This window comes from Symsagittifera roscoffensis, chromosome 4, assembly GCF_963678635.1.
Source record: "Symsagittifera roscoffensis chromosome 4, txSymRosc1.1, whole genome shotgun sequence".
In the NCBI taxonomy this organism is placed as follows: Eukaryota; Metazoa; Xenacoelomorpha; order Acoela; family Convolutidae; genus Symsagittifera; species Symsagittifera roscoffensis.
Genome location: NC_087065.1, coordinates 46,048,951 through 46,064,982, shown reverse-complemented (window position 1 = coordinate 46,064,982; position 16,032 = coordinate 46,048,951). Strand labels below are relative to the sequence as shown.

Below are 16,032 nucleotides of genomic sequence, written 5' to 3'. Positions count from 1 at the left end.
ACCTCTGCGCGTGGCATCTCAAGAATTGTTTTGTTGTTTTGGGAGCTGTTTTTAGGTAAAAAATATCACAACTCATGCTCAAGATATGTTTGAATAACCGTTCCGACTTTCGACGAAAGCGGAATATTTATGGTCGGAAGGTTTTGTTCCTTCAGTCATTTTTCGGCAATCAAAATTATAGTTTTTTAGCAATTTTTTACACCAATGAAAATACCAACGTCTTGAACTCAAACTTAAGCAGACGTTTTATTTTTGATTATTTTCTTGCAAACTTTTAGAATTGAAAGTTGCAAATTTGGCCATGCTCTTACATAACTTATCCGCGCTTTGAAGATTTTATTCATAATGCTGAAGGCGTAAAACAATAAATTTGTACGTTGCAAATTATCTCGCACAAAAAGTTGGTCCAAATTGAATTGAGGCTTGCTAATCGGTCGTATTAATTTCGTACGACTCAAACTTTCTCAGTTGATCTTTGATATGGTCTAAAACTTTTAGTTTTTCAAGTTTTTTCCCGAAAACAGTTTGATATGGGTCAAGGGGCAGTCAAATATTCAGGGTTTGCCCTTTATACGAGCAGTCTTGTTTATAATTTTCAGGTGATTTTTGATCAGAAAAATAATTACACAGTTCTACGACACCTGCAAAAAGTTTTTTTTTGCCCCTTAGACCATTCCTTTTTTATTACTCTTGAAAAAACCCAATGAAAAATACTAACTAATTATCCACGTTATAGCAAAACCGTGCAAAAATTAGATTTTTCTAGTAAATTGAACAAGAATTTAAGATTCAAGCGTTTCTGAATGAAGTGTACTGGGTATCAAAAACATAACTTATAAGAAAAAAAAAACAAAAATCCGACGAAAGTCCGAGAATTTTATTTGAGTTTTGTTTTTTACTTTGTAACAAATTTTGAGGTTGTTTTTTTTCCGAGAAACCCGCGGGATCGCTGAGATACAAAAAATCGTAGAGGATCCTGTTAAAGTTTCTGCTTCCGTTTACATTATCTTCTAAATTGATGATGTTGGCTTTTGCAGCACTCTCTGTTGCAGCTGTAATCTTGAGCATCAATTCCGCTCCTCAAAATTTCTTTGTTTTTCGATAACACTACGAGGCCAAAATGTGAATCCTGAACAATTTATGGAGTCATCAAACATACATGTTTTGATTTGTATTCAGTTTAAAATTTTGTGAATATTTTGTTTATATACTCAAAAACAATAACAGAATCCATTCAAACCTTTCTACATTATTCAAGCAAAATTGCAGAATTTATAATATTGCGGATGCGTTTGCATTTGCGGAATTTCGGGAATCTCGAGCAACTAGCAATATTAGGGCGTTGCGCAATCTGCGACAAAACTAACGTGCCGACAAGATTTCCATAACAGTTATTGGAGCTCGAAACCCACAAAAACTTTGTTACTAGAATCCATTCACATTTTGGATTTTTTTTCTAAAAATTTGTCTCCAGATTCCAGTGTTCTATGGACGCCAGAGCAAATTTTGGGCTGGTAAAGAAAAAACTAATTGTATAGAAAAGTTTGAAGTTGTTGGGATGGGCTCAACTGAAGTTAGGGATTGGTTTCACCGTGCTTGATCGACCGTGTTTTATGACCGCGCCCAACCCAAACCTCCGACTCGAATATTTTTTGACCAAGCACTGAAATTTTGCTGAAATTTGAAAGTCGAAACATGAAGAGAGGACTCGTCATTAATTGTTGATTCTGTTGTTGTAAGAATTTTGATAAAATTACAACGACGCACTCCGAATTGAATGTTGTTGTTCCGACTTTCGGAAAGATGTTTTTCATGCTTGGGTGGTATTTTCTATCTCTAGGCAAATTTCGACTTTTAAACTAGCCATTTTTGACGGATTTTGTTGTATCAGTTGTCTGGTAATGTTGCCTTGAGCTCAAATTTAAAAAGATGTTTTACGTGTGATTTTTTTTTGTTAAATTATGGTTGTTTAATTTGGAGCAACTAACGCGCGACATATATTTTACGCTGTTAACGCGTAAGCGGCTATTCAACCCCTCTTGGAAATTTTTCCAAATTGGGCTGAGGCATGCTGTTTGGATTTTTTAATTTTTTACTATAGACGAAATATACGTTAACTCAAGTTAACATCCTCCCCTCCAAATAGGCCAAGTTAAGTTTAGCAAAAACAACCAAGCGTTCAATTTAGAATAAAATTGCCTAGCGCTGCGTATAAAATCCTCTGTTCTTTTGGCGGAAAAATTGAACTCAGAGCAAGTTTACGTGTAAATGTGTTTGGGTGGAGTGTGTTAACTTGGTCCTGTAGATTTTGCTTTTTACACAGCGCGTGCGTGGATGCTGATCAAAAATGCAATAAAAACATTTTGAAAAATTCATATTTTATCAATTTTTTCAAAGCAAACGCTACTCGGATATCTTTAACTAATCTTCCTTCCTTTTGCATAAAAGGGGTTGATTCGTTAGTAGGTACATATTTCTCATATGCGTAAACGTTGAATTATTTCATAGGGGGATTCTTTACTAGGTACCCTAAGGAGGGATTAGTTAAAGAGCCCACTATGAGCCCAATACACATAGGACTTCAAAGGCAGTCGGAGCGTTCAGGGCTTCACCCTGATAAGAGCAGTCTTGTTGTTCCGACTTTCGATACGAAAGTAACGGAATATTTGTGCTCGGGGTGGGTTTTTTTTTCTTCAGACAAATTTCGACTTTTTAACTGGCCATTTTTGACGGAATTTTTTTATATCATTCAAAAGGTATTGTTATCCTGAACTTAAATTTGAAAAGATATTTCACCTGTGATCATTTTTCGTAAAGTTATGGGGGTTTAAAGATTGCCATTTTGGCCAATTTGGGACAATTAACGCGCGATATATTTCGCGCTTTTAACGCGTAAGCGGAGAGTTAATCCGTCTTAGAAATCGTTCCAAATTGATTTAACGAAGCTTATTTGCCATAATTGATTTGTTACAAGTAGCGAAATTTATCCTTTTGTACTTTATATGGCGTGTGGGTGGATGAGTTTTATAAAAAAAAAATTCAAATTTTTGAAGAAAAAAAATTTTCATTTTGTTTTATTACTTTTAATTTTTTAATGATATTACTGCTCCATAAACCTTAATGGGCAGTCGGAACCTTCAGGGCTTCGCCCTGATACGAGCAGTCTTGTTTATCCTTAGCATTCTTTTCACCATTCTTGTGGGTTAAACGTTTCAAAACTAACGGTTCTTCTTTTGATACAAACAAAATTAAAACATTTTACATGTATTTAGTCCAAGCAAGCTACCATATATATGGTGAGCTTGTAACACAGTGTATACGCTAACCGTGAACAAAAAAGCCGTGAAAATAAAACCAATGAAAATACCAATCGCCAAATACCATAATGAACGTACGTGTACGTGAAAGTAAATCTGTAAATTTCTGATAAGACGTTATGTCCACATACTGTTGCAATACGTTGCAAAATCTATTCTGGACTGCGGTCTGTATTTAGACATCCGCGTATTCAGACTCGTCAGTAAGCAGACAAATACTGTATTAGCCAATCAGAATGGAGATGGGAGAGCAAATTTACGAAGTAAATAATTATTAATGATTAATTTCTTCCTTGTGTCGTATCTGGTAGGCTAATACAATATTTATCTGCTTACGGACGAGTCTGAATAAGCGATTGTCTATAAATACTGCTCCGTAACCAATTTCTGTTTCTTCATTCTAAGTGAGATATTTCATTCAGATTACATGCTGATTTACTGAATAATTGCTATGGCCTCAGACGAGAGTTTAACTGCGATTCAGACGCAAGCAAAAAAGATGCCATTGGAATGGTTCATCTTCAATAGTTGCGAGCACCATGCATACTATAAAGAAAGGGGCTGTTCGTGTCCAATTTGCGTGAACGATTTAATCAAATGGGTCGACATGGAGGTAAGCTGATTAGAAAAAAGGGATTATTTTATGATTAACAGGGTTGCGCGTTTTCGCACGCATGGCACAAATTTGTCTCGCGTTCATTTTCCCAAATTGGCCAAATTGTCAATTTTTAAAGCTTCAGATTTTTTTTAAAAATGACCACTATTGAAACATGCAATTTTACATTTGAGCTCATGTGAGTTTCCTTTTTATCTTTCAGATGATATTAAAAATATTTTCAAAAAGATTGTTAAAACCAAAAATTGGTATGATAAAAAAACTACAACGAGCACAACTATTTTTCGAAAATCGGAACGAAAATTTTGTGCTTATGCTTTTACATTAAAATTTGATGATTGGAAGTGCGCATAAATTGTGGACCGGCCGGTTAGCAGGTGCAGAATTGGTGAATCTACTGTATTACATACTATAGTACCCTGAGCGTAAGATTGATTTGTCATTAAGTTAAGTAGTACAGCAAGCAAAGGTAAAGTTCAAAATAGTTTCATTAAGTTAAGTAGTACAGCAAGCAAAGGTAAAGTTCAAAATAGTTCAATCTTTGAAGATATTGTCCCTTCTATGGCGACAAAGGCAGGGGGAGTAAGATCTGCAAACCCGCCCCTTCAAATAGGAAATAAAGTGGCTAGGTTTATGAAATTCAGAGGAGCAATATTAGAGATGATTTGACCCGGGCATGCAAAAATCCATACCCTTTGGACCCCCTGGCCCCAAGTGATAACGGTTCCCGGGAGTATAAATGGCCCTATCAGAACTCGGAAACTAGCGGCGGTATTGGGCTCAAATGTTAGTATGTTGTAGGCCTATTTAAGGAAAGCTTAAGTTTGGAACCCCAGACTACTATGACCCTCATTTCCGATTTGATAAAAAAACTACAACGAGCACAACTATTTTTCGAAAATCGGAACGAAAATTTTGTGCTTATGCTTTTAACATTAAAATTTGATGATTGGAAGTGCGCATAAATTGTGGACCGGCCTGTTAGCAGGTGCAGAATTGGTGAATCTACTGTATTACTTGCTATAGTACCCTGAGCGTAAGATTGATTTGTCATTAAGTTAAGTAGTACAGCAAGCAAAGGTAAAGTTCAAAATAGTTCAATCTTCGAAGATATCGCCCCTTCTATGGCGGAAAAGACAGGGGAAGTAAGATCTGCAAATGCGCCCCTTCAAATAGGAAATAAAGTGGCTAGGTTTATGAAATTCGAAGTTTAAAACCCCAGACTGCTATGACCCTCATTTCCGGTATGATAAAAAAACTACAACGAGCACAACTATTTTTCGAAAATCGGAACGAAAAGTTTGTGCTTATGCTTTAACATTAAAATCTGATGATTGGAAGTGCGCATAAATTGTGGACCGGCCGGTTAGCAGGTGCAGAATTGGTGAATCTACTGTATTACATACTATAGTACCCTGAGCGTAAGATTGATTTGTCATTAAGTTAAGTAGTACAGCAAGCAAAGGTAAAGTTCAAAATAGTTTCATTAAGTTAAGTAGTACAGCAAGCAAAGGTAAAGTTCAAAATAGTTCAATCTTTGAAGATATTGTCCCTTCTATGGCGACAAAGGCAGGGGGAGTAAGATCTGCAAACCAGCCCCTTCAAATAGGAAATAAAGTGGCTAGGTTTATGAAATTCAGAGGAGCAATATTAGAGATGATTTGACCCGGGCATGCAAAAATCCATACCCTTTGGACCCCCTGGCCCCAAGTGATAACGGTTCCCGGGAGTATAAATGGCCCTATCAGAACTCGGAAACTAGCGGCGGTATTGGGCTCAAATGTTAGTATGTTGTAGGCCTATTTAAGGAAAGCTTAAGTTTGGAACCCCAGACTACTATGACCCTCATTTCCGATTTGATAAAAAAACTACAACGAGCACAAATATTTTTCGAAAATCGGAACGAAAATTTTGTGCTTATGCTTTTAACATTAAAATTTGATGATTGGAAGTGCGCATAAATTGTGGACCGGCCTGTTAGCAGGTGCAGAATTGGTGAATCTACTGTATTACTTGCTATAGTACCCTGAGCGTAAGATTGATTTGTCATTAAGTTAAGTAGTACAGCAAGCAAAGGTAAAGTTCAAAATAGTTCAATCTTCGAAGATATCGCCCCTTCTATGGCGGAAAAGGCAGGGGGAGTAAGATCTGCAAATGCGCCCCTTCAAATAGGAAATAAAGTGGCTAGGTTTATGAAATTCGAAGTTTAAAACCCCAGACTGCTATGACCCTCATTTCCGGTATGATAAAAAAACTACAACGAGCGCAACTATTTTTCGAAAATCGGAACGAAAATTTTGTGCTTATGCTTTAACATTAAAATTTGATGATTGGAAGTGCGCATAAATTGTGGACCGGCCGGTTAGCAGGTGCAGAATTGGTGAATCTACTGTATTACATACTATAGTACCCTGAGCGTAAGATTGATTTGTCATTAAGTTAAGTAGTACAGCAAGCAAAGGTAAAGTTCAAAATAGTTTCATTAAGTTAAGTAGTACAGCAAGCAAAGGTAAAGTTCAAAATAGTTCAATCTTTGAAGATATTGTTCCTTCTATGGCGACAAAGGCAGGGGGAGTAAGATCTGCAAACCCGCCCCTTCAAATAGGAAATATAGTGGCTGATTTATGAAATTCAGAGGAGCAATATTAGAGATGATTTGACCCGGGCATTCAAAAATCCAGACCCTTTGGACCCCCTGGCCCCAAGTGATAACGGTTCCCGGAAGTATAAATGGCCCTATCAGAACTCGGAAACTAGCGGCGGTATTGGGCTCAAATGTTAGTATGTTGTAGGCCTATTTAAGGAAATCTTAAGTTTGGAACCCCAGACTACTATGACCCTCATTTCCGATTTGATAAAAAAAACTACAACGAGCATAACTATTTTTCGAAAATCGGAACGAAAATTTTGTGCTTATGCTTTAACATTAAAATTTGATGATTGGAAGTGCGCATAAATTGTGGACCGGCCGGTTAGCAGGTGCAGAATTGGTGAATCTACTGTATTACACACTATAGTACCCTGAGCGTAAGATTGATTTGTCATTAAGTTAAGTAGTACAGCAAGCAAAGGTAAAGTTCAAAATAGTTCAATCTTCGAAGATATCGCCCCTTCTATGGCGGAAAAGGCAGGGGGAGTAAGATCTGCAAATGCGCCCCTTCAAATAGGAAATAAAGTGGCTAGGTTTATGAAATTCGAAGTTTAAAACCCCAGACTGCTATGACCCTCATTTCCGGTATGATAAAAAAACTACAACGAGCACAACTATTTTTCGAAAATCGGAACGAAAATTTTGTGCTTATGCTTTAACATTAAAATTTGATGATTGGAAGTGCGCATAAATTGTGGACCGGCCGGTTAGCAGGTGCAGAATTGGTGAATCTACTGTATTACATACTATAGTACCCTGAGCGTAAGATTGATTTGTCATTAAGTTAAGTAGTACAGCAAGTAAAGGTAAAGTTCAAAATAGTTCAATCTTCGAAGATATCGCCCCTTCTATGGCGGAAAAGGCAGGGGGAGTAAGATCTGCAAATGCGCCCCTTCAAATAGGAAATAAAGTGGCTAGGTTTATGAAATTCGAAGTTTAAAACCCCAGACTGCTATGACCCTCATTTCCGGTATGATAAAAAACTACAACGAGCACAACTATTTTTCGAAAATCGGAACGAAAATTTTGTGCTTATGCTTTAACATTAAAATTTGATGATTGGAAGTGCGCATAAATTGTGGACCGGCCGGTTAGCAGGTGCAGAATTGGTGAATCTACTGTATTACATACTATAGTACCCTGAGCGTAAGATTGATTTGTCATTAAGTTAAGTAGTACAGCAAGCAAAGGTAAAGTTCAAAATAGTTTCATTAAGTTAAGTAGTACAGCAAGCAAAGGTGAAGTTCAAAATAGTTCAATCTTTGAAGATATTGTCCCTTCTATGGCGACAAAGGCAGGGAGAGTAAGATCTGCAAACCCGCTCCTTCAAATAGGAAATAAAGTGGCTAGGTTTATGAAATTCAGAGGAGCAATATTAGAGATGATTTGACCCGGGCATGCAAAAATCCAGACCCTTTGAACCCCCTGGCCCCAAGTGATAACGGTTCCCGGAAGTATAAATGGCCCTATCAGAACTCGGAAACTAGCGGCGGTATTGGGCTCAAATGTTAGTATGTTGTAGGCCTATTTAAGGAAAGCTTAAGTTTGGAACCCCAGACTACTATGACCCTCATTTCCGATTTGATAAAAAACTACAACGAGCACAACTATTTTTCGAAAACCGGAACGAAAATTTTGTGCTTATGCTTTTAACATTAAAATTTGATGATTGGAAGTGCGCATAAATTGTGGACCGGCCTGTTAGCAGGTGCAGAATTGGTGAATCTACTGTATTACATGCTATAGTACCCTGAGCGTAAGATTGATTTGTCATTAAGTTAAGTAGTACAGCAAGCAAAGGTAAAGTTCAAAATAGTTCAATCTTCGAAGATATCGCCCCTTCTATGGCGGAAAAGGCAGGGGGAGTAAGATCTGCAAATGCGCCCCTTCAAATAGGAAATAAAGTGGCTAGGTTTATGAAATTCGAAGTTTAAAACCCCAGACTGCTATGACCCTCATTTCCGGTATGACAAAAAAACTACAACGAGCACAACTATTTTTCGAAAATCGGAACGAAAATTTTGTGCTTAGGCTTTAACATTAAAATTTGATGATTGGAAGTGCGCATAAATTGTGGACCGGCCGGTTAGCAGGTGCAGAATTGGTGAATCTACTGTATTACATACTATAGTACCCTGAGCGTAAGATTGATTTGTCATTAAGTTAAGTAGTACAGCAAGCAAAGGTAAAGTTCAAAATAGTTTCATTAAGTTAAGTAGTACAGCAAGCAAAGGTAAAGTTCAAAATAGTTCAATCTTTGAAGATATTGTCCCTTCTATGGCGACAAAGGCAGGGGGAGTAAGATCTGCAAACCCGCCCCTTCAAATAGGAAATAAAGTGGCTAGGTTTATGAAATTCAGAGGAGCAATATTAGAGATGATTTGACCCGGGCATGCAAAAATCCAGACCCTTTGGACCCCCTGGCCCCAAGTGATAACGGTTCCCGGGAGTATAAATGGCCCTATCAGAACTCGGAAACTAGCGGCGGTATTGGGCTCAAATGTTAGTATGTTGTAGGCCTATTTAAGGAAAGCTTAAGTTTGGAACCCCAAACTACTATGACCCTCATTTCCGATTTGATAAAAAAACTACAACGAGCACAACTATTTTTCGAAAATCGGAACGAAAATTTTGTGCTTATGCTTTTAACATTAAAATTTGATGATTGGAAGTGCGCATAAATTGTGGACCGGCCTGTTAGCAGGTGCAGAATTGGTGAATCTACTGTATTACTTGCTATAGTACCCTGAGCGTAAGATTGATTTGTCATTAAGTTAAGTAGTACAGCAAGCAAAGGTAAAGTTCAAAATAGTTCAATCTTTGAAGATATTGTCCCTTCTATGGCGACAAAGGCAGGGGGAGTAAGATCTGCAAACCCGCCCCTTCAAATAGGAAATAAAGTGGCTAGGTTTATGAAATTCAGAGGAGCAATATTAGAGATGATTTGACCCGGGCATGCAAAAATCCAGACCCTTTGGACCCCCTGGCCCCAAGTGATAACGGTTCCCGGAAGTATAAATGGCCCTATCAGAACTCGGAAACTAGCGGCGGTATTGGGCTCAAATGTTAGTATGTTGTAAGCCTATTTAAGGAAAGCTTAAGTTTGGAACCCCAAACTACTATGACCCTCATTTCCGATTTGATAAAAAAACTACAACGAGCACAACTATTTTTCGAAAATCGGAACAAAAATTTTGTGCTTATGCTTTTAACAATAAAATTTGATGATTGGAAGTGCGCATAAATTGTGGACCGGCCTGTTAGCAGGTGCAGAATTGGTGAATCTACTGTATTACTTGCTATAGTACCCTAAGCGTAAGATTGATTTGTCATTAAGTTAAGTAGTACAGCAAGCAAAGGTAAAGTTCAAAATAGTTCAATCTTCGAAGATATCGCCCCTTCTATGGCGGAAAAGGCAGGGGGAGTAAGATCTGCAAATGCGCCCCTTCAAATAGGAAATAAAGTGGCTAGGTTTATGAAATTCGAAGTTTAAAACCCCAGACTGCTATGACCCTCATTTCCGGTATGATAAAAAAACTACAACGAGCACAACTATTTTTCGAAAATCGGAACGAAAATTTTGTGCTTATGCTTTAACATTAAAATTTGATGATTGGAAGTGCGCATAAATTGTGGACCGGCCGGTTAGCAGGTGCAGAATTGGTGAATCTACTGTATTACTTACTATAGTACCCTGAGCGTAAGATTGATTTGTCATTAAGTTAAGTAGTACAGCAAGCAAAGGTAAAGTTCAAAATAGTTCAATCTTTGAAGATATCGTCCCTTCTATGGCGAAAAAGGCAGGGGGAGTAAGATCTGCAAACCCGCCCCTTCAAATAGGAAATAAAGTGGCTAGGTTTATGAATTTCAGAGGAGCAATACTAGAGATGAATTGACCCGGGCATGCAAAAATCCAGCCCCTTTGGACCCCCTGGCCCCAAGTGATAACGGTTCCCGGAAGTATAAATGGCCCTATCAGAACTCGGAAACTAGCGGCGGTATTGGGCTCAAATTTTAGTATGTTGTAGGCCTAGTTAAGGAACGCTTAAGTTTGGAACCCCAGACTGATATGACCCTCATTTCCGAGTTTAACAAAGTAAACAAACCCACCCCTAACTTCTGGAAGTCGTTTCTCGGCCTCCAATGGGCGCAGGGAGCTGAAACTTGGAAGGAGATAGGTAATGGCAAGATATATCTTGTATTATGATTTGAAGCAAATCCGGCGGTTGGATCGGAAACTATTAGCACTTGAAAAAACACCCCCTTGGACCGGAAATAGGCAATTTACGCGAAATGATTAATGATAGCATAAGGAGTTTATGGCGGCTTTAGATACTACAACTCTTCCCCCAAAAAAGACCCCTCGTGTCTGAAAACCCTGCGGCGACTCCTTCCGGTGTTAATTGACTTTTTCCGGAAAAAGTGATAATGGACCTTAGAAATGGTATAATTTTTGAAGTATTTATAGGATATGAATGAAATTTGGTAGTTAGGACCCCCCATGGGATTCTGAATGCAAATATGGAAGTTTGACCCCAGTTGACCCCTGGGTGACCTTAAATTGACCTATGGGCGTTTTGACCCCAAAATTGCATGGAAAACCCCGAGATTAACACCGGAAAGTGGCGTAATCCCCAGCCCAACCCCTGGAAATGAGAATCGGTCGCCTCACTAATATTTGGGAGGGAACTTACATTTCGGGAACTAGAGCAGAAGCCGATAGAGATATAGCAACCTTGGAGTAGAGGATTTAATTCAAAGTGGACTTGGTAAACATAGGGGTCAGTTTAGCTAGGCGAATGATCTATTAATAGCTATTCAATTAGGCTAAAGAAAAGTAGTCCTAGAGCAATCTGATAGTAATACGACCGCGGCATGAGAGTTAAGTCTCCTAAATAGTGTGAATGGACGGGGAATTTACTTGGCTTCCCGGAGATGACTTTCTGGTTTGATTTGACCCCTGATAGACGAAATAAGTTCCCCTGATAGCTAGAAGGTCGCGATTAGAATAGAGTACAGATAAAAATTTTAGATGCTTGAAATTAATTATTTACCCATGAAAAGGGTCTCCCCCTACCCTTGGGAGGTCGGAACGTTAATGGGATAAATAAATTGAAACACCTTGGGAGGATTACTGAGTAAACATAGCATGGTTTGGAGGTTGAGTTGAACTCGAGAGCTGAAGTTCACATAGTTCAGGAATTGGTTGATTAGAATCGTATTACATTTGTTTGCTTGGTCAAATTGTGACAGCTACCGCATACCGGGTATCTAATAAGTGTGAAAAGATTGATAAAAGAAACCAAAGTTGGCACGTGGCAGAGTTGACAGGAGGAGTGATATAGCCTGAAATCATGTTCGAACGGGCAATTTAAGCGGATATCAGGACTGATAGGGAATGGCGTGACTTAACTTAAACTAGGTGCAAAGAAAGATAAGGACTTGGAGCCTACCGGAGAGCCTTTAAGGGTCAGAACTGTGTGAGCTACCATTAAGAGTCGTTGGTTCTCGTCAGAGAAGAGAACAGTGTTAGCTACTATTAAGAGTAGTTGGTTCTCAATCAGAGTAGAGAACAACCATTGCTAGCGAGCGAGTTGGTTGGAACTCGAGTTTAGTACCGAGTTGAATTAGTTGTGCGAGCGAGTTGCGCTGGAACCCGAGATTAGTACAGGGTTGAACTAGTTGTGTGAGCGAGTAGCTCTGTAGAATAGGCGAGTTTTGAATCGAGTCAACCAAAAACTGACGAGCGATTGAACGGAACGGGACGCGGGCTTCAATATAGAAGTTGCTAAATAGTAGTTAGCTCATTAGGGGCACTGTAAATTGCTTTCTTTTCGTTGCGATTGACAATTTACTTTGTACCCACGATTTGCTGAACTAGCTAGAAGCGTGAAAGCAGAGCCGAAAAGAGCCTAAACTAAATGGGAAAATGCGTAAGCCTTTGATCGGCCGATTTAGTCTGACCACCGACATAACCCTTTCGGGATTGTGGATCATATGGGTGGGCTTTCTTTATCGAGCGAATAACGATTTATGGATTCAGCAACGACGAAAATGGAGACAGGCAACCTAGAAGCAAACGAAGTATTCATCAAAGCGAGAGTTGATGATTTATTTCTGCTGGGAACCAAATTAGGGAGTGTGGGCTGTACGAATTGGATCAACTACGTCGATTTTAGAATGATGCATTCGAGGAAGGAACTGAGGAGCTACTGCAGTCCAAGACCTGGCGGTGTTGTCATTCATGGCTGGACGTTCATGAAGTTGGAGATAGGTTAAACAACCGAGAAAATAGCAGTTATTGTTGTGGAGAATTTATTCGTAACTATGGTGATCAGTCTCATCACGCTAAAGGGAATCTCAGTAATCAGGGTGGACTGCCAGCGGCGCTGTTTTTATGCAGGCGGTACTTCGATGCCATTGCTGGATAAGATAGGCCCTCCCTTGGACGAAAGCAGGATGTGGAAGAGTATAGCCCACTCCGACGGTCCGAGAGTCTCGGCACGGAAATTGCGTGCACCCAGACCCGAATGGGCTGACAAGAGACAAGCTTTCGTTTGGGGGCAGAGTGTGTGACGAACTAGTGAACATTGAGATTGACAATACGACAGATTGAAATTTGATATCCGAAGGTTTGCTTGAACTCCTCGGATACGAAGACGCTGTCTGGAGATTCAACGGAAAGTTGAGGGGAACATGCAATGGAAAAGAACGAAAGGTCGAAGCCCTTGGATACATCAGGACGATAGTCGGATCCAGTAGCTGTGAGGAAACATTCATGTTGATCGTTGTCAGTAACCGAGATCTCGATTCGGATGTAGTCCTGAGTGCTCAAGGACTTGCAGAATGTCACAATTTGTTCGTGAGCCACGGAAAAAGAGCGCTGTGTCACGAGAGCTCTCTAATTCAGCTGACACCAGTAGTTTTCGAGAAACTACCGAAGACATCGACGATCATGCTGCATGAGGAAACGATTGAGACGAAAAAGAAGATATCGATGCGGAATGCGGAAGAATCGAAGAAGCCGAGCACGGGTATGGTCAACGAACTGACCACGCCGGTCGAACCCGATTCAACGACGGCGACTTACTCGAGACGAGATGATAACGACGATTCATCGGGCAGTAGATTGCTGCTGGAAGCAGCTGAAGGGCCCACCGAGATTAGCCCGAAGCAGCACTTGATCGATGATTTTGTGGACAACCTTCTAGTTCGGATGGAGTTGGAAGATACTACTGCAGTTCACCTGATGAATGTGTGTGCCTTCATGGTCCTGGAATCTTCCCCTCAGCTTTAGGCGTTCAACGGGAAAATTCAAGAATGCTGGGATGATCAGGTTAGTCACGTTGTTGTTTTGGGCCAGGCAGAAGTGGATGTGTAGATTGGGACATTCACAGAGCGACTAGATGTTGTGGTGGCGGCTACTGAGATAGAAGTCGAAGTGGTGCTCAGCCTCAAACAATTGGAAGGGCCACACGGGATGCTCCTCGAGCGTCCTAGAGGGGTGCTACAGACTGGAAGGGAAGGAACGGTGGAGGTGATCACCGAAGACTGCGAAGAATCATTCAACATCACTTCGAAGTTGTGCTTGATGGGGGCAGAAACCCAGAGGTCCCAAAAGCAAGGAGCAAAAATGAAGACGAAGGATTTGGTGTATTGGTTGAGCCTGTTGGCAAAGAGGGCGTCACGTCAGGGCCACGCAGCGCTGAAGTAGAGTTTACTGCACGCGCCGAAACCCAGTGTTTTGATTGTATACCAAGCGAGGGTAACGTTGAGGTCGCAACTGAAGTCGAATCAAACCCAGGGCGGAGAACGAGATTTGTTGAATCTCGCAGGAATTTTGTGAATGCGTTCGCAAATGGCGTGTATATGGACACAGAACTTGTTACGAGATTGTCGGCAACTTGATGCGACTGGATGCTTTTCAGACGTTGCAGCCACGGCCGGCTGTTCTGCCGTTCAACGGAAGATTGATTGGAAGATGTGACGGGAATGTCCGAGACAACGAAGTGGTGGGATTAATTTTGGTAGAAATCAACTTGGGGAGACTGAAGAGGATTTTCCCAATCGTAGTCATGAGAACCACGACATTGAAATGGACATGGTTCTAAGTCTCGATGGATGAAAAAATGTTTAGGAATTTTCTATGATGAGAAGTCAAAGAAATTTTTCACGAGTTTGGACCCAAGTTCGGCGGTTTCTTTCGAATGGGAGTCGTGCCCGATGCCGCCGAAAACTGAACTTGCAGAGGATTCTTAGACACGGTTGGTAGATGGGATAAACGAAGATGACGAGCCGAAGGTGGGACGCCAAGTGAAGGAGTCACGGGTCGTGGCCCCCGAGAATGCGAGCAAGGAAGTGAGTGAATCGACTCCCGTGGAGACAGACGACAGTTACTGGATATCCATCAAAGCATTCACGACTGGCTATGTCAACAACAGGTTTGCTAGAAAGGAACTGGATCCAAACATTGATTGGATCCTGTTAAGCTACAAAACCTACCGGTCGATTGGATCAGAGGTGTCCCTGAGACAGGCCGAGGAAAGTCTCGAGACAAAAACAGAAGTAATTTTGTGTGTAGTTAGCAAAGCGTCAATCGTGCTGCAGCTGGGACAGTTTAACAGAAGGACCGACGTCTTGGTGGTCGATGGATTGGACGTTGATCTAACACTTGGACTCGTTAGGTTTGAACAGAACGAAGATTTCGTTTCCGACATGAGGATTGAAGTTCTGAAAACTGGAATGGTTTCAGTTAGAGTATGCGTCAATGCAGCTGCGGCTACAGACGCCTGTGACACGACGCTGGTTTACCCCCGAGAGCAGAAATGGCTGGGTGTGACGTGACATTTACAAGCAAAAATCAAACCGGCGAAACGGGAACAGTTGACGACGCTGCCGAGCGAGTCGGCACCGAAGTTTCCTCAAGTAGCAGTCAGGAAAAAGAGTTTAAGGGAATGAGTCATGGCTCTTTGAGAGAAGGTGATCTGGAAAATGTTGAGTCCGACTACAATTCAATGGAACGCGTCTGCCCGACGGAGATGGGACACAATGAGAAATCGGTCGATGAGCATAGTGAAGAGAGTGATGTGATAATAGGCGAGGTTACGAGTGAAAAACGAGTGAAGTGGGGGAGTCAACGCGTGGAATTGGATTATTTCCGCGTTTCTTTCCAATTTTGAGTCGCCCAATTACATTCCTGCTGTCACACAGATGCGGCACGCGAAGTTTATTCACGATGGTTGGACGGGAGAGAAGAGATGTAACGATTGTTCCGGGTGGGAATGAGAACAACACGAAAAGCTCTTTCGACGGATTTGACGATGATAAGTTGAGTTCTGACGAGGACGAGACGGTACATGGTTTTCTGAGTTGTGGGGACAAGTCCTCTGCGGCAGGACAGATGATGAGTGAAGCCGTCCAAAGGCCAGATGACAATAACACGGACGAAA

The 16,032-nt window shown here is 40.7% G+C and overlaps 1 protein-coding gene across 1 annotated transcript in view; it reads left to right on the top strand.

Annotated features, from left to right (window-relative positions):
* Positions 1-3,369: 3,369 nt before the first annotated feature.
* The window catches only part of LOC134843791 (uncharacterized), a gene marked incomplete in the record, with an annotated part of 54,814 nt that continues 42,151 nt past the window's right edge, over positions 3,370-16,032 (top strand). The window contains 2 exon segments of the mRNA XM_063860070.1: positions 3,370-3,484; positions 3,723-3,930. Coding sequence (XP_063716140.1) covers positions 3,769-3,930 — 162 coding nt within the window.